Here is a 24,761-nt window from a genome sequence, read left to right on the forward strand (position 1 = left end):
GTGCTGTGCGATGACGAGAATGGGATAACGTGGGCAAAGCGGAATCTCCTGCTGAGGGAAATCCTTCCCGCTGCAATTAAACTACACAGAGATCGTCTCATGGTTCAACGGGGGGATGGCAAATTTGTGACAAACAAGGTGTCGATGGGATCCTTTAAAGATAAGTGCACTGATGTTGTTATTGGTGAGAGATTAGAAAACAGGGGATTCAATGATGCTGATTTTGTGCTTTTTGTGGGTCTTGCTGCGTCGAGTCAAGACGTGAAAATATGTGCTGAGGATCCTATCTATTCATATCGACCGATTTCTGCTTACCTCACGTTTCAGCCGAAAGAGATTGAGAATGCAAGAAAATTTGTTCGCTACGCTGCTCACAAAATTGCGCATGGACTTGGATTAACTTATGGACGTATGTTGTCGCGTCACAAGGCAACTAATGGTGACCTTTTTTATGGCAACTATGATAGCTACCGTGTGAAAGTCAATGGTAGAGTGACAGTTGAGGCGCAGAAGCATTACAAGTGCTCCAAACTCAAAGGTATGTATCTAACTCAGAGAGGTCCTTTGGTTTCCAACCACTGGGGATGGCACATTGCAAAGGACGAACTGATGAGTCCGTACACTCCTGACTCCTCCGGGATGTTCTACACTAATCTAACACTTGGAGCTTTTCATGATATGCCCTACTACCGAGCCAATTTCAGCATGGCAGAACCCATGAGTTGGGGGAATCAATCAGGCTGCAACTTTGTTGGAAAAGAGGGAGACATACAACGAGATAAAATAACTAAGGAAAATCCCAACATGTTTTGCACTGGTGAAAAACAAGGGTTGCAGTGTACATCTGACCGTTTTGCTCTTGGTGTCTGCTCCAAGAAGGATACTCCTCCTAAGGCTATCTCAGAGGAGTACCACTACTTTGAAAAAGATGCCGGGATTGGAAGGGGTGATCTGTTCAATGACTTCTCCGTCATCAAGCCGTTTAAAGAGACTATGTGCGAGAATGGTAATGAGACACTGATGCCTGGCAGCATTGTGGACAAGATGTCACGGTGTCTGAGTGTAAAGGATCCGCAGATCAAGGATGTAAATGGAAATGGAGTGACAGTTCAAGGCATTTGTGCAAAAGTGAAGTGTGAGAATGGCAAGGTACTTGTGCATTACAAGGGGAACAAGGAACAGAATGGGAAAGAAAAATGGCGCACGTGCGAAAATGATGGCCAGCAAATTAATTTGGAGGGTTCAGTGATCAGCGGTGGAACTATTGTGTGCCCCAAATACGAAGAAGTATGCACGAAACTGCCGGAAACTGATCCCCCCGCCGTTGAGTATGAGGAATATGTGGAACCCCAAAAGAACAAAGAGAAGAAGGAAGAGGAGGAAGCCAATAAACTGAGCAACTCGAGCGCAGAGTCGAAGCCGAACAATGGCGCAGGTACAGATACTAGGGTTGAAACGTCCAGTAATATCCAAGGGAAAAGTTTACCAGCAGCTTCTAATCAGCCCAGTACTACAGCACAAAGTGCCACACATGAAGAAGGCCGTGGATCGAGAAATCACCATGATGCTGATACTACTTCTCAATCCTCATCTAATCCCAATGGGAAGAAGTTAACTGAGGACCAAATGAAAGAAACACTAAATCATACGAATGATGTGAGACGTACTGACAGCAGCATCATGTTCTCCTACATAGCCCCTCTTGCACTTCTTGTGGGTGTTGTTGGTTTTGTGATGGTTCCATGAGAGATCCATTCATATTCAGAAATAATAAACACTTTTGCTTATTACGGTCCTTTGAAACGAATCCCATATACCGCAATACATTGACCGTTCTTTTTTTTTTTTTTTCAGCGTTCTTCGCTCCATTGGAAAATTTCTTTTAATTGTTAATGATTTATTGCTATGATTTTAAATTCATTTTCTGAAAAATGAGTAATTATCAAATATACATTTTGCAGAATCCCACTGTTTATTACCATATACATGAGAGTACGCACATAATATGGTGAGAGAGTGACGAAAGTGTCGGATAAGCATAAACATTTGCTTGGGCTTCCTTTTATTGTGCTTTTTTTTCTTTTTTTGATTTTTTTGGGCGTTCTTCATTTCATTGGAAAAATTCCTTTTAATTGTTTATAATTTTTTGCTATGATTTTAAATTCATTTTCTGAACAATTTATAATTGCTCACTTATGCATTCTTCAGAATCACACTGTTCGTTGTCATATACAATGGAGTGGACACACATAATATGCTGAGAGAGCGATGACAGTGTCGTGTTGAACAGTAAACATGAACTTGGGCTTCATATCATTGGGGATTTTTTAAATGGGTTTCTTTTTTATTGAATTAAAATGTTCTGGGTAAGAAAGTTTATGTGTTTATGTTTTTCTGTAGTTGTTTCTATACTGATGTATTTCTTCTGTTGTTTATTATATGTGTTGTTTCTTTTCCCTTTTTTTTGTGTCTCTCTTTACCCTCCCCAGGTCTCTCAAGGATTCTATTTGATAGACACACTGAGAATGATGGTGTGAGGCACATATTTCTTTTTTTACGTTCTTTAGCTGTGGTGATTGGATTTGACTGCAGGTAGGTGCCGCTACTCTTGTTATTGGTGTGCAGCCTTTGATATTGCATTTATCGTGTTACTGTTATTGGTGTTTCTGAGAGTATTACTATTGATGTATACATGTGTTTAATTCTCTGCTGGATCGAATATAATAGTATATTTCTCTTGGCATTCCGTATTTTTCTGTATTTTGTTTTGCTATTTATTGCGTATGTTTTAGCAGTGCATCTGCTCATCCACAGCTGTCTAATTACGGCCGTGGGTATACTATCGTATGAATATTACTGGTCTCATTTAACTGCAATTGTGTTGGGTTTATTACTTTTCTGACTAATCATAGTGATGTGGCTATGTTTGTAGTTTACTGTGTATTTCATATATTCACTTTTGTTATTTCTTGTGATTTATTCTTTTAATCATTAATAATTCCATGGGTTCTTGTGCATTAAATTATTCTTGATAATTGACTACTTCAGTTTCTTCTTTTCCACAGGTACACCCAGGTCATTTGAGAATAATCTCTAATGGAACCTAAGAGTATTTTGCACCTCTTCTAGTTTATTTGTTCCATTACTTTCCTTCTTTCTTTTTCCTGCTAATGCTGTTATTGGTGTGATTGGGGGAAAACAATCGCAGTGAAGCAAAGAGAAATGGAATGTTCACTTATTGAGTCCATACAATGCTGTACGTGAGACACCCTGTATTAATACATGGTATCACAGGGGGAGTATGTAAGTGTTTGTTTGGGGATGGGTTAAACAATATCTCTGCTGTATTGTTGTATGAATGCCATTCTTTCCACTGTGTGATGTCTTGTATACCTTTTCTCTTTTTTTTTTATTGTTTTCTGTGTTTTTATTTTATTTTTTTCTTTTCTCGCCATTATCCTATACACAAGTCGTAATAATTGTTTTTTTCATCAAGTTTACATTTGCTATACACATAATGAGACATCCACTCCTCCAAGTGGTGCTATTACTGTTTATCTGCGGTGCTGTGGCCGGACCTGCATACGCCTGTAATTACGATGAAATCAAAAAGAAGAACGGTTCTCCTGTCGCTGTGGTGAGAGAATTACCGAAGAGTGGACAGGGCGCTTGGCAGGCGTACACCGTGGTGGCATCTAATAATGACAATGAGATTAAGAATAAGGGTTGGGAACCACTGCGCATCAATGTATCCTATGAAAATCTGAAAGAGGATAAGTACTGTGTAAATAAGGATGAAAAGCGCAGGGATTTTTTGGATGGGGAGGAGCAAAATTGTGTTTCTATTGATCTTATGAACGAAGAAAAGAAGAAGAGACTCACTGATGAAATTGTGCCCGAGGCTATCAAATTACACACTGATCGTCTCCTAGTTCAGCGGATAAAAACACCTTGGAAAGTACCAAATTTGAGGGATCATGCTGTTTGTTCTCACTTCACAAGCCCAGACGACCACACATCTCAGGATGTGCAAGATGCTGATTATCTGTTGTATGTGGCTGCTGGTCCGAATAAAAAACTTTGGTCTTCGCCCTGGGCTGTAACATGTGCTATTGATGAACAAACTAAACGTCCAATGGTTGGTGCCATGAATATTCATCCTGTGTACACTGATTTTACACGAGCTAATGTTCGCTTTATTGCACATCAACTCGCACATGCTCTTGGTTTTGACTATAAAAATATGATGAAGGAGGAACTCAAGGATAAAGAAGAGAATATACGTGGGGTGGTCAAATCTGCAAAAGTACTGGAAAAGGCAAAGGAACATTATAACTGTGACAGCCTAACAGAAGTTAAGTTGGAACATACAACTAAAGGGAATACAACATCTCACTGGAATCGACGCAACACAAAGGATGAGTTGATGAGTATGTATACTTTCAATGGACCGATTGAGGGTATTGGATACTACACTGCACTGACAATTGCATCATTTGAAGATTTGGGATTTTACAAGGGAAATTTCAACATGTCTGAACCAATGAGTTGGGGATACCATGCTGGTTGTGACTTTCTCGAGGCTACTTGTAAGGAGAAGGACAAGCGCATAGATGCTGCTAAATTCTGCACTACGTTCCCAACAGATTCGTGTACGTCTGATCGTTTGGGTTTGGGTATTTGCTTTCAATCCCCCGAGACAACATCCAATTGCCCCATTTTTGCGGCCAATGAGATGTTTTTCTGTGCCACAGAGGGAACCTCTTATGGTTGGTCAGGGCTATTTGGAAAAGATTCATGGTGTTTGGATGTTGATTATCTGAAACCTCAACAAGATGGGGAAAATAATATGAAACAAGGTATGTGCGCGGCAGTGGACTGCAGTGATGATGGTGTTGTTAAGGTGCAACTTAAAGAGGATGGTGAATGGTTCAGTTGCCCGAGGGAAGATGGAGTTATCACACCAAATGGAACAGAGTATCCCACGTACGTGAATAGAAGCATAAAGTGTCCTAAATACTCTGAAGTGTGTACTGTGAGCTATAATGGAAGCAGTCTTGTCAAGCCAAAAGAAGAGAAACTGACCACACCAACAACCGAAGAGAATACTGTAAGCGGCACAACTGACACCACTGCTTCAGCTCTCCCTTCGTCCACTGCGGTTTCAGATATCCAGAGTCGGCCAACTAATACACAAGATAATAACCACAGAACCACAACCACACCAACTACTGCAGTACCGAATAATGCTCATACCACAGGGAGCAGTATTACTGACTCTACAACACCCCAGGGATCCATTAACCAGAAAAATAACACCATGAACATTGAAATTGTCTCCAGAGTCGGTAATGATCACAGTGAGGTTACAAAGGTTTACACACCGCTTGTACTACTTGTTCTCGTTGTTTCGACTCTGCTGATATCTTTTTGATCCTTGTATTTGCTAAATACATTTTTTTTTTTGTTTCTATATCCGTGTGTGTGTACGTGTGTACTTGTCTGGGCTTGTGAATGTAATCTTGCGCGGGACCTCTGGGTCTCGAAAGAAAGACTTTTTTAATTATATTGATATTCAACTGTATTGAAAATCAATTTTTTATTTATTTTACTGGTATCCTTTGAGGATGTGCAGACCTTCTGCGGTTTGTTTCTCATATATTGGTAAAAAGTATTGTGCGAAGAAGATTTTTTTTTTTTTGGACAGGAACATATAAAGTTGGAAAAAGTGAATTTTTTTTTTGGTGGGACTCTCGGGGTGGTGGGAATATGTTGAAAGTATGAAGGATAATCATTTTTTTTTTCTTTTTGAGTATTCACTGGGTGACTCTGCTAGCCGTTGTGGGTTGTAACATGGATTGCTCTATTCTGCTCCTATGTTAGAGTATGACCATGATGGAATATATGTGTGTCAAGTATGTTTTCTCTTTCTCTCCTTTTCTTTGCTGGTTGTTTTTGTAGTGTGAGTAGTGTGTTGGGTATTCTCTTCTCTGTCTAGTCTTGTTCATGTGTTCCCAGGGATATACCCACAATAGTGTGCTCTGATTAGTTCTCTCTCGTACACACATGGTGTTCTCTATGTGATGCCAAAGGAGAGGAGTGTTTTCTTCTTTTGTGTATTTGTATAAATAAGGAACGAGAAATGACAGTGCTTGCACAAACAACCACGCTGTCACTATTGGGTTGATGGTGTGCAAGTCCATCGTCTTCTACACTAAGGGTGCCTTGGCAATGCCGGCCACCTCAACGTGGTGCCAAGGTCCAGCACTTCGTATTGTCGGGGGAAGCCAAAAGAGCCAGCGATGTTTTTCTTGTGGAAGACCTGTTGGCCCTTAGGCTACGGCGTTGTACAGCACCGGGACCAGCCGCGTCGTGCTGGGGCAGAAATATATCCAAGAAGGTCATGGGGCACGTGTCGACGTGCTATCAGCAGTATCACCCGCACCAGGTTGCTGCTGAGTGGTGATGTAGAGGAAAATCCCGGCCCTTCACTGCGAGGAATGCAGTGGAACTCAGCTGGACTTATCCAGTTTGAGGGATTGCTCTCCACAAAAACCCCCTGTTGAGGAGAATGTGACTTTTTGTCTTCTAAGCGAGACGAAACTATCTTGTGCGGAAGTGTCGAGTTTCACAATCGCTGGTTACCAACATCATGGAGTGTCCCGCCCCTCTAAAGGAGGCGGTGTTTCGATTCTTGTGCGTGTGAAGATCTGCCAGTAGAAGTAGGACTCACCGTAGTTGCAAGCATTGAGCATGCTCATGCAACGATCCTCATGTCAGAAGGTCTGGCGCCCACAGTGGCGTCAGCATATTCTTCCCTCTGGGGAGATCATACACAACTTCGCAACTAGACACTCCTTTGACGACAAGCGGACCTCACCTCATTGGTGCAGATGCTAATGCGTGTGCAATGGCATGGGATCGCGCGATCCCCCCTGATACCCGTGGCGGTGCGCTAGTATAATGGTGCCTAGATAATGATTACGTTATTCACAACACTGGAGAATGCACTCGCCACACGCCAAACGCCATGGCCCGTCCGCGCCAGATGTGACAATATCCCGAGAATGCCTTCTGGAGTCATGGACGGCATCCTTCTCCCCGGACAGCGACCATTACATCATCCTCTTCGACGTAGCAGTAGAAGATGATGACGAACCGCTGCGGTTCCCTCGCCCTCGTGCACCCATTTATGCATGGAAGAAAGCGAAATGGTCTCGCTTTAGACAAATGCCAAACGCACAGTGCAACAAACAACCTGATCAAAAAATTAGCGTTCACAAGAGGGAACGACTACTGACCTCCGCTGTCTGTATCGCAACAGCTGCGGCGGTTCCACGCGGGGGTCGAGAGACTGCCCCTTTTGGGCTCCAGAATTAGAGGAAATCGAAAAAAAGATTCACAATTGTAAACCTTCTGTCTCCCGAGACAGACTGGTAGCTCGCAGGAGAGAAATGCTAAAACAAGCTTCCCACAAAAGATGGAAAACCCTCTGCAAGAACATTGCCGTGGCAGACGGCCGCTGTGGGAACATTTTGAAGAGGATTTACGCCCCGCGACCCCTCAGTACCCCGGCGATTAAACTTAACAACACGGTACTCACGGAAAATCAGAAAGCTAAGCACTTTATCCGCTTATATTCAAGACGAGCTCAACGGCACCCACATTCCTACCCTCCACCGCCCATTCCAGTCACCGATACAGAATTCACCCCCATTACAGCAGCAGAACTGGAACGAGCGCAGCGTCTCCTTCCTAAAGGGACGGCTGCAGGTCCTGATGGGATCTACGGCGAGGCTCTCCAACATTTGGGACCTCGAGAGCCAAAGCAGAGACCCTCGCCCTCTTCAACGAGAGTCTCCGTACAGGCGTCGTTCCAGTAGCTTGGAAAGTAGGCATCATCGTACCACTCCTTAAACCAGGAAAGAAGGCCACAGATCTAGATTCGTTAAGACCAGTTACACTCACTAGCTGTCTGTCCAAATTAATGGATCGGATCATCGCAGCCCGAATTAGAGACGTCATTGAAACCAAATTGACCCCGCAACAATCTGGATTTAGACCCGGCCACTCTACATTGGATCAACTACCGCATCTACGCGCAACCCTCACGAGACCCACCCTTGATTCGCGCACAGGTGCAGTATTCGTAGATTATGCTAAAGCTTTCGATACTGCGGACCATGATCGCATAGTTAGTGCGATGCGCGAGATGGATCTCCCACCGCACACCATTCGATGGCCAGCATCTTTCCTGAAAGGACGCCAAGCCAAAGTACGAGTAAACCGTAAATCCTCTCCTCTAATGCTCTTCCGCCGCGGTGTGCCACAAGGAACAGTTCTCGGCCCGCTTATGTTCATTATGGTAATGAACACCCTCAGTAAACGTTTATCCCAAGTTCCCTTATTGTTTCATGGTTTTTTCGCCGATGATCTCACACTCGCAGCACGACACGTCAACAGAGACATCATCAACAGTACACTGCAACAAGGACTAAATGTAGTGGACGAATGGTCCAAGGACTGTTTTATGGAAATCAACGTGGCCAAGACGCAATACACTCTTTTTGGAACCTCCGACCCGGATCCCCTTTCCCTTTGAACTACGCGGTATCCCCGTCGGTCCGGAGAAGACACCTAAACTACTAGGCATTACGTTTCAGAACTACCGAGGAATGAACACCCATGTGGTTCAAACGAGACAACGCATGAATTTTCGTTTACTACAACTTGCTGCGATATCCTCCGCCACATGGGGACCGAAACGTGATGCCCTACGTGCCTTCTACCTGGCGCTAGTTCGAGCCCAGGCGCTTTATGGTTTTGAGGTCTGGTATTGGGATGCGGCTCCCAAATCACACAAACTCCTAGATACAGGTCAAAATAAAGCTTGTCGAACCATAGTGGGCATCCCATATGGATGCCGCTCCGCCGACGCATTACGTGAAGCCCGTCTTCTCCCATTAGAGATGGCAGCTATGATTCGGAGCCTCAAATATTTAATGCGATGCCAGACACGAGGTGAATCCCTCAAAGAAAGCGCAGAGCAAGTTTATCACGAAACCCATCCAGTACGAGAATTCTACGTACGCATCATGAAAAATCTATCCAACACTTGTTATAGAGCCACGCGAGCCCCCTTTACTGACACCAACGCTAAGGTTCGGTTAACGCGCTCGCTTCTTCACATCGCTGGAAAACGTATCAGATGATGACCCAGAAGAACAGAAAAGAGAAGCATCCGAGCGTTGGATAGCTCGACACTTCCGCCGTAAAGGCACAGAACCGCCGCCGCGTACCCATTATGAAATTTGGACTGATGGTTCCGTATTTCTAGGAGTAAAATCTGGAGCAGCAGCAATGATATATAAAGATGGTGAACTGCTCAGTGCAACACATAGAGGCGCTGGACCCCTAGCTTGCAGCTATACAGCTGAATCCGTCGCGCTATACGAAGGTTTACGGAGACTCCTCAAAATAATCCCTGCAAATAACCCAACACCATGCAGGGTCTCCATTTTCACGGACTCACTGTCTCTTCTCACGGCACTGGAAACAGGCCCACTGACCGTCAAAGACCCTATACTACGACTCCTGTGGAACCTCCTCCTCCAAGTGCAACGTCGCAAAGCCCGCATACGGTTACAATTTATATTTTGACACTGTGGTGTGGTGAAAAATGAAAAATGCGACACAGAAGCTAAGAAAGCTGCAGAACTAACACAAAGAACTGATACTTGGATCACAGATATTATTGCCTACGCCAAGCGAATACTTAAGGGAGAGGATACACACCCCTCCCTCCCACAGATCAAAAATCATTGGATCCTGGGATCCCACCAAAGACAACCCAGAACTTACTAGAGAAGAAGAAACAGCCTTAGCACGGTTTCGCACAGGTGCTTCGCATCGCTATGGCTGGTTGCTGCGAAAGATTCAAACCCATATCCCTCCTGGTTGTCGTTGGCGCAACCCCCAACAAGTCAACATGCCAGAACACATTGTTCCAACTGGCCAAAAACGACAGCACTATGCCCCAAACAAAGCCACTGACCCCGCCACCTGCACTGAATGTGGGACTGAATACTCATGCAGGGGCGCCGCAGCACAACATATGGTCAGCAAAAACATGGTTTCAAGAGAGCCGGTGCGCTCTGGAAGATCAAATTCCTCCATGAGCCGCCCTCCGCCGGACGTCCCGCCAGAACCGTCACCACCCCCACCCCCAGCAACAACGTTACCACGTTCCACTTCGCCTAAAGCAAAAACGCACCCGTTTGCCTGCAGTATGTGTAAGCGGACTTTTCCGCTTCAAAACGGATTAACGCGACACCTCAGATACATGCACAATGCCACGTGCCCTGTCCCAGAAAGAAAACGACCGCGAGCCGGCGAACCGATACCAGACGAATCAGCGTTCCCATGCGACAAATGTGATATGATAGCACGCTCTAAAACAGGCCTTAAATCCCATATTAGAGAGCGAACCATCCTGAAGACCCGGAAAAACAAAGAGATCTTCTTCTACAACGCAACCCCCGAGTGTGAAATTAAAGCGCTGTGGGGCAGGCTGATGGCAGTATCGTTGGAGTAATATCCATAAAAAAGAGAAAAAAAAACCCTGGAGGGGTGGTGTGGTTCTGCTAGAGTGGGGGGTGGAAGGGAATATGTATGATCGTACCTTCCTAATATTCATCGTGGATGTGTTTTCTGTTTTTTATATTTTGTTGATAATGGTGTGGATGAAGAAAAATCGAACGGGCATTGTGAGGGAAAAATAAAATAATAGTAATAAGGATAAATAAAGAGGTAATATATGTGTGTGAGAGTAATTGTGTGTTGATTGTGTTTGTAAAGATTGTCATGGTTACAGTGATGTATGCAGTTAATTTTTGTTATGGTTGTGAGTGGGTTATGGATTTCAATTGTGGTGTTGTTGTAAATATTATGGTATTGCATTGGTTTCTTTCTTTTTCTGTTTGTAAGTGTGTCGATTATTGTACAGTCTTTTTCTTTTGCTGATGTGTTTTTTGGCATTGTTATTGTTTGCCGCTAGGCGTACACTGTGTGGGTGGTGTGTTTTTCGTGTTCGAGTTGCGTGGTAATGATTTTGTTGTAATGAGAATACAGACACTTTGTGTATGAATACCGAGTAAGATATTGGAGTGTGTGTAGAGACGTTGATTTACTGGTGTTTTGTTTTTATCCTTTTCCTTCTGAATTCAAGGTGTTGTTTCAATATCTGTGCAACTCTCGGTGTTTTGTTGTTGGAGTGGTTTACTGTTGCTCCCCCATTGTGTTGTGTTTGATTGCTGTGGTGATGTGTACTCTCTCTCTTTCTCTCTCCGTGGTGCTGTGTTCTCTGCCTTGTGTGTTAAATGTGCGTATCTTTTCATCCTCTACTCGTCGTCGCAGATCCAAGCAATCCACAGTGACAATCATGACAACGATGTTCGTCCAACTACACCGTGTGGTGTACCTGTTGGTACTTCTGCAATCCTGTGCGTGTGTGGTGAATGCGAACGGTGTGGAGGGACAGAAAATAATTATTAAGGTACCCCAGGGAGATATTACAAAGGTGAAAGAGATCGATGACAACCGTGAAGCCGAGAATGGGGAGAGACGGTTGCGCGAATTGGTGAACCAGGCGTATAGACTGTATTTGGAAGGTAAGAGTTGTGTGGCGGTGTTGCGGAAGGAGACGGAAGCATGCAAAAAAAATAAAGAGATCGCCAAAGGTGCCGCCGAGAAAACGAAGGCAGCTGTTGAAGCTCTCCAGAAAGAATGGGGAACTGGGGTGCCACGGCAGGAAGGAGACATTGCCCAGGAAAAACTTGCGAGTCTGAAGAGTTTGGTGGGAGATGCGGAGAAGAAGATTGAAGAGAGCAAGAATGCAGTTGCGAAAGAGACCTCGGTGATTCAGAGGACGAAATACGCAAGAACAGCCTGTTGGATTTCGTATGACGATTTGAATGATGAGGTGAGGCAACTCAACGCGACCAGGGAGGGACTTGAGGGTATGTTCAAAGAGCACAGAACGCCAGCGAGGGAGGATCTCGTTAAGAACGCTACCAAAACAGGTGATGATTTGTACTGGCTTACGCAGGAGGTGAGGTTGACTCTCAGACGGGGGCGGGACGCCAAGACAGAAGCCGAAACTGAGTTTAAGAAGGCGGACGATATTTTGAAAGGCGCGTTAAGGACACTCGAGACGGTCACGGCCGAGGTACAACAAAAAATTACAAAGAATGAGGGTCACGCGAACCTTAAGGAGTTTCAGAAGGTTGTGAACGAGAGCGAGAAGGCATTAAAAGAAGTTACCTTAAAAAGCAATGCGATCGCCGAACCGGCGCCGGGTTTGATCCAGTATGCGGGTAATACTTATGAAGAATCCTATGCGAGGGAGGAGAAAGAGAATCCTGTCACACATAATAAAAGGATTTTCGAAGAACTACGGAAGAAGGTGGCATTGGCAGAGATCCAGGACGAACTAAAGAAGGCGGAGCAGGAGGCGGCTCGGCTTTTGGCGGAAAAAATAATCCAAGAAGAAGAAGAAAAGAATAGGAGGATCGCCGAAGAGGAAAGGAAGAGACAGGAGACACTGGCAGAAGAAGAAAGGAGAAAACGGGAGAGGGTGGCGGAAGAAGAAAGAAGGAAGCAGGAGAAACTGGCAGAAGAAGAAACGAAGAAACGTGAGAAACTGGCTGAAGAAGAAAGAAAAAAACGGGAGAAACTGGCTCTAGAAAAGAAGGCAAAGGAAGAGGCGGAGCGGGCGAGAGTGGCAGCAGAAAAGGCCAAGAAAAAGAGGGATGGTAGCGTCAGTCCTGCGTTGGTGCACAATTCCCTGCCGCTTCTTGTTGTGATATGTGTACTTGGTTGCACTCTCGTTTGCTGATCGTTGTTCCCGTGACACGGTTGCACAGTTGATCTTTGTTTGAGTGGATATGGATGTATTGTAAGGGCTCTGTTCTTTTTTCTGAAATATCAGACCCTTTTAAAAAATATTATTATCTTGTTTGATGAATCTCTTGTTTGCACTTTTTTGCTGAACACATCTATTGGACTCCTATGGCACTCATCACATGAAAAACCATTATTATGTAAGGGATTGTCCTCTTTCTTTGTTGGCATCATCTGGGATCTGCTTTGCCGCCATTTACCGTGCCCTCCTAGTGAAGTGTGTGTGTGTGTGTTCCGTGATATTACTAACTATTGCTTTTACCTATGGGAATGGGATATTTCCCCAACATGTTTTAATGACTGTGACTGAAATGTGAAGAATGGCAGGTGGTTCAAGACACACAAACACGCACACTACCAACCTTCCTTCTCCTTGTGTGTGTGTGTGGACTGTCATTATGTTTGTGTGCATCATTCCCACTGTTCGCCCTGTACGAAAGACACACACACCTACTGCAGGGAATTGTGTTCTTGCCTCCTGAACATATTCACATGGTAATCACAGCTTTCTTTTTCTTTCGTTTTCATTATTTTGTTTTTTCCTTGTGTGTGTGTTTCATTATAATTTCATTGCACATTATGTGCAGCTGTGTGTTTCTCTTTTGCGTTTCCGATACACCTTGTGTATCTTGTGTGTTCATTTCTATGGAATAATAATTTGCTTTGATTATCTACAAACCAAAGAGTCAATAAAAATAATAATGAGAAGGAAGTTATACCTTCACCATTAAGTACTTTTTAAGGATTTTGAGGTGGACATCGCTGTGTCCAGGCATGGCAGCCACAGTAAGTAATGAATTTTTTTTTATCATTTTTTTTTTTTGCTCTATTATTGTGTCTACCTCACGCAGTCACTCTTTTTTTACATTTTTATTTTGGTATAAAGATCGATGGGTTGTAGGTGTTTGAGTCTTTTTCTGTGTGTGTGTTCAACTTGCTACTCTCACCACCCACGTAATGAAAACACATTTCTTTGTTCTCACCTTCTCTCGCGGTGGTGTCACTCACGGCATTGCCACGAACATATTTGTGCCCTTGTGGTGTGTGGCTTGCTTGAGTGACTGCAACCTGCGGGGAGGGACTGAGACTGTTCCGCTTCGGCTTCACGTAATGGGTCTGTTTTTCTTTTTGGGGGTTGAGTTGATGTGCTGGTGTGGGTGAATGTTTTTCTCTGATGAGAGTGGCACCTGTGCTTATTGTATTGTGAGTGCTTTGTGTGCTGTTGGTATCCTGTTGTTGTTGTTGTTTTCTTGTGTTTTTATTTTACTCTCTCCAGGTGTGTGACTTAGTGTACATTTTAGTGAATGCGGCAGTGCCTCTCAGATATGAGCATGTGAGATTGTCGATCTTCGTGTGTGTGGACTGTGAGTTGGAAGGACACTTTATGTTGCTGGACCACTCCACTGCGGCGTCTGTGGGGTTTGTGTGTGGTGTGCTTCGCTTCGGCGGGGCTCGAGGGGCACTTTACGTCCCGAGGCGCTGAACCTTGAGGCCTGAAAATATCATGCTCAGGGACTTTTTGAACTTGAGAGAGAAAGATAAGATGAGGAGGAGGAAAAAGGATGAAACCCGGCAACCAGTCTACGTGCGTAAAGCTCTAGGCTCGTTGTCGGGTTTTGCCCTTTTCTTTTTTTCATCCCTCACCCGAAGAATGGAAATGCGAGAACACAACGCACAACCCCCTACCACCCAAGGCGGGCGGCCAACTTGCCAGCGCCTTGTGCGCAACAAGATGGGTGGGGGGGATCCCGGGGGTGTTTCACCTTTAATGGGATTGGGGATAGTGGGGAACTCTATGTTTTCCACTCTACTTCACGCCACGAGGGGAACGGGGAAGAGGCATCTTTGCGGAGTACCTCTCCCACCCACCTTCGTGGCGCGATGGCCATGCAAGCGCGCCTTTTACTCTGCCACATGCGGCAGCATAGTGAAGAGACCAACAATCACGTTCTTTTCATTAAGACAAATTCCACTATGGTAGAGTGCTTATGGCATTGAGCTGCTGCCATGGGCGGCTAGAAAAGAAAATGGAGAAAAGAATATACAATATATTCCCCGTAAGAACATTTTCTTCCACAAGTGTTTTGTTTATCGGGACCCCGCCCACCCCCCTCCTGCGCCAACAGTGTGTGAAGTATGTTTGGATTCCCTGAATGCATTAAAGTGCTGGCCGGGCAACCGCTGGAAGGCAGCCGCCATTGCCAAAGGCGTGAAATGGGTCACATCGGAGCCGAGGTATCTACCCCAAGATGGTGGCGAAAAAAAAGTGGAAGAGGGTACGGCGTCCCGGGTTCCAGCGCCATCACTGAGTCGCCGTACTAACGAGGCCTGTGGCCGCTTAACTTCACAAATCGGACGGGATATGGTGCATTCGGCCAAGTATGGTCGTACCCGATATTCACGCAAAAGAACGCATTTTGTTCTTGGTGGTGTTCCCGGGGCGCCCCTCCCAGCTCCACCGGCGCCAGGGGTGAATTTTCAGTTTTGCGAGTGCCGTGCGTTGCCCGCCCCCGTGCGCTACTGGGCCTCTTTGCGGTGGTATTGGGGCACATTTTCGCACACAAGCTAACCCTTGTAGGTGTTGGGTTGTTCCGTTGTTTTGGGTTGTGCCGACCTGCTGGCGTCGCCGCCGCCGCCGTCTGTCACAACTTTGGCCGGCTGGTGGTGCCGGGGTGGGGCGGCAGTTTTCTGGTCGAAGCAGGCGGCCTCTACAATAGTTGCGCCTCTGCTATTTTGGCGTTCTACTAGTTGTTATTCGTCTTTTGGTCATTCGTAGCTTCCGTGTCGTTGTGCTACTCTGCCTTGGTGGGGTTGTGGGGTTTCCCGGGCCGTCCCGGACTTGTCCGTGTGACGGGGCCGGGCTCCCACCCCCATATTTTTGGGGAGTGTCGGACGCGCCGGCCGGGGGTTTGCCGTCGTGATTTGTGCTTTCTACGTGTGCTGCGGGTGCTTGCGCTTTTGTTTGCGGCGCCGCGCGTTGCGCTCCGGCTGTGGGTCTCTGACTCCCGTGGGGTGTTGGGGGTGAAAGGGGATATGTATGATCGTGCCCTCCAAATTCACATTATGAAAGAGGGGAGGTGGGTGCAGGTGACGGTGGGTGTTTGCGATGGTGCTTCTCCGATTGCGGTATTGCCGGCTGGCACCGTAGGTGAAATACGATAATAGAAAGGACAATCGAAGAGGTAATGGACGTTTATGTGTGGGTGTTTGTTGATTGGATGGATTTTTGTGGTTTTGTTTTGCGTATTTTTTTTTTTTTTTTGGTTTCCTCTCTCTCTTTCTGTGTGAGGGGATCGCGTGGACCCACCGTCGTTGATTGGATGTGCTGGTGTCACTGTTTCGGATGCCGTGGGCCGGGGTATGTGGGGAGTGGTTGTGTGGTTGCAGAAACGGGGTTTTGATCCGCCATGGGGTTGTGATTTTCTGAAGGGTGCAAGGCGCAATGGCATACGGGGTTGTGGGTTAGGCGATGATGCACCGCCCCGCGATACTTTGGTGAGTGTTGCTGTGCCATTATTGTTGTTTCTTTGGATTGTGGTGTGCGGAGGGTTTCCACCTCTGTGGTTGCAGAGTTCGTTGTTGCGTCGCAGTGACGGGGTGACTGTGCTCAGGAAGAGTGCAGACCGTAATTTGAGTGGTGGGGTTGGGTGGTGGCGGTGTGACCCGTGTATGTTGTGTTGCTAATGAGACTTCATGTGTTTGCCGAGTTTTGTTTTTCTCGGCATCCCTTGTGCCTGTGATGGTCAATATGACATTGTGTTGCGCATGGCACGTTTGTTTCAGTGTCTTTTGAATGCATTTCTTCTCCTTTTTTTTCTTTCATTTTTGTTTTGTATTTTGAGACAGCTATACACAAAAGCACATTTGTAAGTGGGTTTTCAAAGAAGTTCTACATGCATCATCTGTTGTTCGCTGCGTTGCTCTTGCTGTGTTGTGCCTACGGGTGCATTGCAAAGACCCAATACGGGACGCCGTATCCGCCCGATCCGGACGAGGATCCAATGCCGGAAACGGAGGATTCCCGCGTTTGGGGTGTGAAGGTCGCCAGAGTCCTCCCAAGAGATGATGAATCCAACGAAGAATGGCAGAACATCCGTATTGCTATGAACCCAGGAATGATTCAGGATGCGTTGCTGTACTGCAAGTATGGAAATCAATATACCAAGATATACGATAGGTTCGACCCGAATGTTTGTGAAGCGGTGAAAGGAAAGGACTATCAGATCCGCAGTTTATTGTTGGATGTGATGCGCAAGGCCATGGAGATGCATGTTGAGCGTCTTAAGGTCAAGCCTGTGAAGGGTAATTTGAGGATTGACGTTCCATTCGAACCACGTCCCAGACGCGACACTGATGGTACAATGTGCGTTGAGGTGGTACCCCCTTTTGACGGCAAGGATGGGATGGGTATTCCCAATACGGATTTTGTGATCTATTTGGGTTTTTCTACCAAAAAACCGGGTACGAAGATTTGCACTTACGACAAGAATGGACGCCCAACATCTGCCATTATCAAATTGGATCCACGTGAGATCGCTGACACGAGAGAATATGTCCGCGTTGTTGCGCACGAGATTGCACACGGACTTGGGTTCACCTTGGCCATGAGGGAATTCCAGAAGATGAAGCGCAGTGTAAACAACAGCGGTTACGTGGGGTATGAAGAACTCACCAGTGATGAAATAGAGAGGGTGAGGAGCCTATACAAATGTGGTGGGTCCGGAATGAAATTGGATAGTTCTGTGTTGCGTGGCGAGAGAGATCTTGACGCTCACTTTGATGGAGATGTTGCGAGGGAGGAGTTGATGGCCCCAGCCTACAAAGACCAAAGAGGAGCAATGAAGTACACCGCATTTACCCTTGCTGTATTTGAGTCTACAGAGCACTACAAGGCAATTTACAAGAACGCCGAGAGGATAAGGAGCAGGAAAACCTGCCCCCTCCGCGAATAGTTGTGGACCCAAGATGACAACATCGCCACGTGAGACGACATGTTCTGCGGTCCTAATTAGAGAAACCATTTCGGTGTATATCCCAGTTTGTTTTGTTCTTTCTCCGCATTATTCTCTGGGTTCCGTATTGCCGTCATTTACTTTGCCCGCCTAGTGAAGTGTGTCTCTGTGTTCTGTGATATTACTAACTATTGCTTTTACCCATGGGAATGGGATATTTCCCCAACATGTTTTAATGACTGTGACTGAAATGTGAAGAATGGCAGGTGGTTCAAGACACACAAACACGCACACTACCAACCTTCCTTCTCCTTGTGTGTGTGTGTAGGCCGTCATCATGTGTGTGCATTATTCCCACTGCTCACCCTGTACGAAAGACACACACACACACATCCGTTGCTGGGAATTGTGTTCTTGACCCCCTGAACATATTCTCATGGTGATCACAGCTTTCTTTTTCTTGTTTTGTTTTTATTATATTGTTTTTCCTTTGTGTGTGTTTCTCTTCACTAATAAATGGCACGTTATGTGCAGTTGTGTGTTCCTCTTTTGCTCTGTTATTGTGTCTGCCTCATGCAGTCACTCTTCTTCTACATTTTCATTTTGTTACAGGGATTGGTGGGTTGTAGGTGTTTGAGTCTTTTTCTGTGTGTGTGTTCAACTTGCTACTCGCACCGCCCACGTAATGAAAACACATTTTGTTCTCACCTTCTCTCTTGGTGTTGTCACTCACGGCATTGCCACAAACATATTTCTGCTCTTGTGGTTTGTGTGGTTTGCTTGAGTGACTGCACCCTACGGGGAGATGGACTGAGACTATTCCGCTTCGGCTTCACGTAATGGGTCTGTTTTTTTTTCTTTTTGGGGTTGAGTTGATGTGCTGGTGTGGGTGAATGTTTTTCTCTGATGAGAGTGACAACTGTGTTTATTGTATTGTGGGTGCTTTGTGTGCCGTTGGTATCCTGTTGTTGTTGTTGTTCTTTTCTTGTGTTTTTCTTTTCCTCTCTGTAGGTGTGTGACTCAGTGTACATTTTAGTGAATTGCTGTGGTGCCTCTCTGATATGAGCGTGTGAGACGGCCATTCTGTGTGTGCACTGGGTATGGGAAGGACGCTTTGCGTTGCTGGATCACTCCACTGCGGCGTCTGTGTGGGCGGCTGGGGTGGTGGCGTGGTTCCTTCGCGCTAGTCCATTGCTCTGCGGTGCTGTTGGCCTGAAATATCGTGCACAGGGCCTTGAACTTGAGAAAAAGAAGATGAGGAAAAAGGAAGAAACCCGGCAACCAGTCTACGTGCGTAAAGCTCGAGGCTCGTTGTCGGGTTTCGCCCTTTTCATTTTTTTTCCCTCACCCAAAGAAGGGGGAGGAGAACACACAACACACAACCCCTACCACCCAAGGCGGGCGGCCAACTTGTCAGCGTCTTGCGCGCAACAAGAGGGTGAGGGTTCCGTGGGGTGTTTCACTTATATAATGGGGCTGGGAATAGTGGAACAAATTCTGCTTTCCCTACTTAAAGGTGTGGCGGGCCTGCTAGCGCGCCTTTTACTCAGTGAAGATGGGTTTCAGAGGTATTCTGCAAAGATGACCCCCTTCCCCCTTCCCCGTTGCCTTCAACGCTGGCTAAGGGGGCAACACCCATGTTATTTTTATTAAGACAAATTCCACTATGGTAGTAGTGCTTTGGGCATTGTGCGCAGCTGCCATGGGCAGGAAGGAAAGAAAATGGACAAAAAGAAATAAGATTACAGTAAGAAAATATTACCCCATAAGAAAATATTACCGCATATATGTTTGGTTTATGGGGGCCCCCCTCTATCCCCAACGATGTATGAAGTATGTTTGGTTTCCCTGAATGGATTCAGGTCCTTAACCGTGACGCCGAGAAAAGTTAGTACATCATTAGAAAGGTCTTTTTGTCTTTAAGTGACGGTCTGTTGAAATATTGCAATCTGTAAAAGAAAAAAAAGAAAAAGATTGATATGGTGACGTCGACTTCTACCCGAAGCGACGTTGTTGCAAACAAAAAACCCTTGTGTCATTTTTAGCGTGAGAAGATTGAGTAATAAATATTGATGCCCATTCTTACCAACAGAGTCTGCCAGGGCGTTCTTTGGGGCGGTGTTTGTGGATGCCGGCGGGGCTCATCGTTACCTGGGTTGTTGTTGTTGTCACTGCTTCCCTCGGAGCAAAAAACTTCGAATTTGGAAAATAGTGACGATAGAAAACGCCATGTTATTTTATTGCGAAGGGAGAAACGTGAGGATACCAAAAAAAAAAAAAACCTTCTGCCATCAAAGAACCCCTTAATTATATAAAGTGTTGTGGGTACTGACGGTGGTGTTCTTCCATTGTGGTTCACGCGCCTTTTGCAGAAAAGAGATATTACCACAGAGCGGCGAAATCGTTGAGTTCGATATTATATAAACTCAGGAATCAAAACCATAAAGCCAGAGTTTTAAATGACTGTGTGTTCAATAAGAGTGACATTATGGATTTGTTTTTATTTTATTTATAAATTCCATGGGGTTTGAGAGGGGTAGGAATTGTACAGAAACAGGTCCTTGGCGATGAGGGCCGCCACAACGTGGTACCAAGGTTGAACAAATGAATTTATTCAGGGAAACTAAATGCACTCAATAAATATTTGCAGGAGGTGGTCTCCCCACAAAAAAATTCTTTTTATTTTTCTTTTAACGCATGCGTTCTTCGGAATGGCATCCCCTTGGTGGCGTTTGTCCGTCGAAAGTTGGAGCCAAGGTGCATTACCTCTTATTCTTTCGGGGGAAACCATGGGCAAGTAAACTCTCTTTTGTAGAGTTTTCGGGTTCATAGGCTACAAACGTCATACAGCACCGGGGCCAGAAGAGTCGTGCTGGGACAAAACTTTATCCAAGAAGGCCCTGGGGCGCCAACGGCAGCAGTTTCTTTTACATATTTCGCCTTTTTGTGAATGCTGCTAAAAAAGGAGAGGCAATGACCATAGAGATAGCAACAACTATCTCCTCCAGTGGTGGAAATTGGATTTAGCCAATGGGGTGACTCAGAAAGGTAAGAAAAAATCCATGTTCCGCCACCTACGAGATTCATAGTAATTTCTTTACCAATGCGCACTACCTTTGCGCAACGGTAATAAAACAATAATACAAAAACAAATTATATACATGTATATTTATGTATTTATTTATATGTATTGCTTTTGATGGCTCGTGCCATTGGAGTAACATCGATAAAGAAACGAAAAACACAAAAAAAAAACCGTGGTGATTTGGGATCCGTTTTGGGGTAGCAGTGGAAGGGGATATGTAGGATCTTGCCTTCCTATTGTACGTCATGAAGTAAAGAACATGCGTTTGGGTTGTATTTTTAGTTTTTTGCTGAAAATGGTGTGGAAGAAGAAGAGGAGGTGAATTGTCATTGTGTTGGAAAAACAAATAAAATAATAGTAAAAAACTAAATAATGAGGTAATATGTGTGTGAGAGTAAATGTGTGTTGATTCTGTCTGTTTGTAAGGAGTGGCGTGGTCACAGTGATGAATGCAGTCATTGTTGTTATGGTTGTGAGTTGGTTTTTTGATTTCAATTGTGGTGTTGTTGTAAATATTATGGTATTGCATTGGTTTATTTTTTTTTCTGTTTTGCAAGTGTGTTGTTTATTTGTACAGTCTCTTTGTTTTGCTGATGTTTTGTGGCATTGTTTTTGTTTGCTGCTAGACGTACACTATGTTTTTGGTGTTCGGGTTGCGTGGTAATGATTTTATTGTAATGGGAGTTCAGACACTTTGTGTATGAATACCGAGTAAGACATTGGTGTGTGTGTAGAGACGTTGATTTACTGGTGTTTTGTTTTTATCCTTTTCCTTCTGAATTCAAGGTGTTGTTTCAATATCTGTGCAACTCTCGGTGTTTTGTTGATGGAGTGGTTTACTGTTGCTCCCCCATTGTGTTGTGTTTGATTGCTGTGGTGATGTGTACTCTCTCTCTTTCTCTCTCCGTGGTGCTGTGTTCTCTGCCTTGTGTGTTAAATGTGCGTATCTTTTCATCCTCTTTTTCTTCCTTGTTACCACAGACCCAAGCAACCCACAGTGACAATCATAACAACGATGTTCGTCCAACTGCGCCGTGTGGTGTACCTGTTGGTAGTTCTGCAGTGCTGTTTGTATGTGGTGAGCGCTGCTGATGCCCAAGAATTCGAACAGGCACGGAACCGTTTACAGGCGGTAGTAAATGAAGTAGTTAGTCGATCAGCGGTAAGGGAGAAATGGTTGGAAGAGCGGAGGAGTGCATTGGAGGCATGTGAGACGGATTATAAAGAAGCTGAAGCTGTTGTGAATGAAATCAAAATCCTAATGGCCGCGATTAAGGAAAAAGTGAAAGGCGAGACGATCCCAGATGCCCCGTCCCGGCTCCAAGAAGAAGTTGTCGAGTTGGTGAGCAGGGCCATTGAAATAATACCGAGAGCCGAGAAGGCCTCTACGAATTGTGATGCATCGTACAAAAAGGCGCTGAATACGGAGAGGTTATTGAAACTGATTCCGGAGGGTATGGAAGAAGATTTGCAAGAACTTAAAAAAGCTCTAACGACATTCGGGTCGGTAAGTGCTAGTGAAGAGAACAAGGATATCAAAGAGAAAGAGCTGCGCTTTGCATATGCGACGTATTACAAGTTATTTAACATCTCACAGGATTTCACAAGTCTGGACGCAAAACTTCTTGGATGCAACATCTTCGCCAAGATGAATGGGAAGGAGGCGGATGACGCCAAGAACAAATTGACTGCGATGATCGGGAATCATGGGGAAACAGTAAAACAACTGCAACAACGAAAAGAACAAGCAAAGAAAGCATACAGGGAACGGCAGGAGGCAGCGCAGAGGAGACGGAACATGGAGAGAAGAAAGTGGCTCAGGTGGGGTTGAGGAAGACGCAGGAGAAGAAAAAGGCTGAAGAGAAGGCGAAACAAGAAGAAGAACAGGAGAAGATCATCAAAGAAGAGTAGGGGAGGAGGGCGAGAGAGGAAAAAGAGAGGACGAAAAGGGTTGAAGAAGAGAAAGAGTAAAGAGGAAGAGGAGCTGGTGAGGAAGGCCAAAGAAAAACATGAGGCAACCAAAGACGAAAAAACGAGGAGGGCTGTGGAAGAGTTGACGATAAGGGCCAAAACAAAGAACGACAGCAGCAACAGTCCTGCATTACCCCACGGCCCCTTACTGCTGCTTCTGCTGTGGGTGCTGGGCTGCACTCTCGTGTGCTGATCGGTGTTCCCGAGAAACAGCTGCACATCTAACCTTTGTTTAAGTGGATATGGATGCATTGTAAGGGTGTTTTTTTGGTTGGATATCAGCCCTTCTTTTTACTTTTCCAGTACGATAAAATTCTTGTTTCCATTTTTTGCTGGACGAATATATTGATCTTCCTATGGCACTCATCACATGACAAACCATTATTATGTAAGGGAGTGTCCTCTTTCTTTGTTGGCATTATTCCCTGGGCACTGCTTAGCCGCCACGTATTGTACCCTCCTAGTGAAGTGTGTGTGTGTGTTCCGTGATATTACTAACTATTGCTTTTACCCATGGGAATGGGATATTTCCCCAACATGTTTTAATGACTGTGACTGAAATGTGAAGAATGGCAGGTGGTTCAAGACACACAAACACGCACACTACCAACCTTCCTTATCCTTGTGTGTGTGTGTGTGGACTGTCATCATGTGTGCATCATTCCCACTGCTCTCCCTGTACGAAAGACACACACACTCACACCTACTGCTGGGAATTGTGTTCTTGCCTCCTGAACATATTCTCATGGTGATCACAGCTTTCTTTACTTTTTTTTTTATATATTGTTTTTCCTTTGTGTGTGTTTCATTATAATTTCATTGCACATTATGTGCAGCTGTGTGTTTCTCTTTTGCGTTTCCGATACACCTTGTGTATCTTGTGTGTTCATTTTTTTGTGAAATGATTCTTTTTTTTTCGTTTTATACAATCTGCTGCACGGACATCAAGAATAAAGATATGGTCACGGCACGTTCAGTACACAATGATTTTCCGTTGTTAACATTGGAGTGGATTGGACTGTGTCCAGGCATCTCAGCCGCAGTAAGTAATGAATTTCTTTTTTATTATTTTTGCTCTATTATTGTGTCTACCTCACGCAGTCACTCTTTTTTTTCCACATTTTTCTTTTCGTATAAAGATCGATGGGTTGTAGGTGTTTGAGTCTTTTTCTGTGTGTGTGTTCAACTTGCTACTCACACCGCCCGCGTAATGAAAACACATTTCTTTGTTCTCACCTTCTCTCTCGGTGTTGTCACTCACGGCATTGCCACAAACATATTTCTGCTCTTGTGGTTTGTGTGGCTTGCTTGAGTGACTGCAACCTGCGGGGAGGGACTGAGACTGGTCCGCTTCGGCCTCACGTAATGGGTCTGTTTTTCTTTTTGGGGTTGAGTTGATGTGCTGGTGTGGGTGAATGTTTTTCTCAGATGAGAGTGACATCTGTGTTTATTGTATTGTGGGTGCTTTGTGTCCTGTTGGTATCCTGTTGTTGTTGTTCTTCTCTTGTGTTTTTCTTTTCCTCTCTGTAGGTGTGTGACTCCGTGTACATTTTAGTGAATGCTGTAGCGCCTCTCTGATATGAGCATGTGAGACTGTCATTGAGTGCGTGTACTGTGGGTGGGAAGGGGACTTTGTGTTGCTGGTCCACTGTCCTGTGGTGTTATCGGTACACGCAAATGAATGGATTAGTGGGATTCCCTCTGTCCCGAGTTACTATCTAGCGAAACGACAGTCAAGGGAACGGACTTGAAGGGCTAAGCGGGGAAAGAAGACCCTGTTGAGTTTGACTCCA

General features: G+C 45.1%; 13 protein-coding genes across 13 annotated transcripts; all 13 read left to right on the forward strand.

The window, feature by feature from the left end:
• TM35_000102540 (surface protease GP63) lies at positions 1-1,746 on the forward strand (the record flags this gene model as incomplete). The annotated part of the gene is made up of 1 exon (XM_029024745.1): positions 1-1,746. A coding segment is annotated over one exon (1,746 nt), but the record flags the coding sequence as incomplete, so codon positions are not given.
• Positions 1,747-3,517: 1,771 nt separating this feature from the next.
• TM35_000102550 (surface protease GP63) lies at positions 3,518-5,434 on the forward strand (the record flags this gene model as incomplete). The annotated part of the gene is made up of 1 exon (XM_029024746.1): positions 3,518-5,434. The coding sequence occupies one exon, from the start codon at positions 3,518-3,520 to the stop codon at positions 5,432-5,434; it is 1,917 nt and encodes a 638-aa protein (XP_028884053.1).
• A 1,571-nt stretch (positions 5,435-7,005) lies between these two features.
• On the forward strand, positions 7,006-7,380 carry TM35_000102560 (Tbingi protein; the record flags this gene model as incomplete). The annotated part of the gene is made up of 1 exon (XM_029024747.1): positions 7,006-7,380. One exon carries the CDS (start codon positions 7,006-7,008, stop codon positions 7,378-7,380), a length of 375 nt encoding a protein of 124 aa, XP_028884054.1.
• Positions 7,381-7,454: 74 nt separating this feature from the next.
• On the forward strand, positions 7,455-7,883 carry TM35_000102570 (Tbingi protein; the record flags this gene model as incomplete). The annotated part of the gene is made up of 1 exon (XM_029024748.1): positions 7,455-7,883. One exon carries the CDS (start codon positions 7,455-7,457, stop codon positions 7,881-7,883), a length of 429 nt encoding a protein of 142 aa, XP_028884055.1.
• Positions 7,884-7,987: 104 nt separating this feature from the next.
• TM35_000102580 (Tbingi protein) lies at positions 7,988-8,602 on the forward strand (the record flags this gene model as incomplete). Its single annotated transcript, XM_029024749.1, has 1 exon — positions 7,988-8,602. One exon carries the CDS (start codon positions 7,988-7,990, stop codon positions 8,600-8,602), a length of 615 nt encoding a protein of 204 aa, XP_028884056.1.
• A 73-nt stretch (positions 8,603-8,675) lies between these two features.
• Positions 8,676-9,212, forward strand: TM35_000102590 (uncharacterized protein; the record flags this gene model as incomplete). Its single annotated transcript, XM_029024750.1, has 1 exon — positions 8,676-9,212. One exon carries the CDS (start codon positions 8,676-8,678, stop codon positions 9,210-9,212), a length of 537 nt encoding a protein of 178 aa, XP_028884057.1.
• Positions 9,213-9,360: 148 nt separating this feature from the next.
• On the forward strand, positions 9,361-9,660 carry TM35_000102600 (Tbingi protein; the record flags this gene model as incomplete). The annotated part of the gene is made up of 1 exon (XM_029024751.1): positions 9,361-9,660. The coding sequence occupies one exon, from the start codon at positions 9,361-9,363 to the stop codon at positions 9,658-9,660; it is 300 nt and encodes a 99-aa protein (XP_028884058.1).
• Positions 9,661-9,988: 328 nt separating this feature from the next.
• On the forward strand, positions 9,989-10,594 carry TM35_000102610 (Tbingi protein; the record flags this gene model as incomplete). The annotated part of the gene is made up of 1 exon (XM_029024752.1): positions 9,989-10,594. The coding sequence occupies one exon, from the start codon at positions 9,989-9,991 to the stop codon at positions 10,592-10,594; it is 606 nt and encodes a 201-aa protein (XP_028884059.1).
• A 726-nt stretch (positions 10,595-11,320) lies between these two features.
• Positions 11,321-12,895, forward strand: TM35_000102620 (uncharacterized protein; the record flags this gene model as incomplete). The annotated part of the gene is made up of 1 exon (XM_029024753.1): positions 11,321-12,895. One exon carries the CDS (start codon positions 11,321-11,323, stop codon positions 12,893-12,895), a length of 1,575 nt encoding a protein of 524 aa, XP_028884060.1.
• Positions 12,896-14,464: 1,569 nt separating this feature from the next.
• Positions 14,465-14,941, forward strand: TM35_000102630 (uncharacterized protein; the record flags this gene model as incomplete). The annotated part of the gene is made up of 1 exon (XM_029024754.1): positions 14,465-14,941. One exon carries the CDS (start codon positions 14,465-14,467, stop codon positions 14,939-14,941), a length of 477 nt encoding a protein of 158 aa, XP_028884061.1.
• Positions 14,942-16,320: 1,379 nt separating this feature from the next.
• On the forward strand, positions 16,321-16,644 carry TM35_000102640 (uncharacterized protein; the record flags this gene model as incomplete). The annotated part of the gene is made up of 1 exon (XM_029024755.1): positions 16,321-16,644. The coding sequence occupies one exon, from the start codon at positions 16,321-16,323 to the stop codon at positions 16,642-16,644; it is 324 nt and encodes a 107-aa protein (XP_028884062.1).
• Positions 16,645-16,853: 209 nt separating this feature from the next.
• On the forward strand, positions 16,854-17,912 carry TM35_000102650 (surface protease GP63; the record flags this gene model as incomplete). The annotated part of the gene is made up of 1 exon (XM_029024756.1): positions 16,854-17,912. One exon carries the CDS (start codon positions 16,854-16,856, stop codon positions 17,910-17,912), a length of 1,059 nt encoding a protein of 352 aa, XP_028884063.1.
• Positions 17,913-22,012: 4,100 nt separating this feature from the next.
• Positions 22,013-22,828, forward strand: TM35_000102660 (uncharacterized protein; the record flags this gene model as incomplete). Its single annotated transcript, XM_029024757.1, has 1 exon — positions 22,013-22,828. One exon carries the CDS (start codon positions 22,013-22,015, stop codon positions 22,826-22,828), a length of 816 nt encoding a protein of 271 aa, XP_028884064.1.
• Positions 22,829-24,761: the final 1,933 nt, after the last annotated feature.

Source organism: Trypanosoma theileri, assembly GCF_002087225.1.
Source record: "Trypanosoma theileri isolate Edinburgh chromosome Unknown TM35_Tth_10_V1, whole genome shotgun sequence".
NCBI classification, from domain to species: domain Eukaryota; phylum Euglenozoa; class Kinetoplastea; order Trypanosomatida; family Trypanosomatidae; genus Trypanosoma; species Trypanosoma theileri.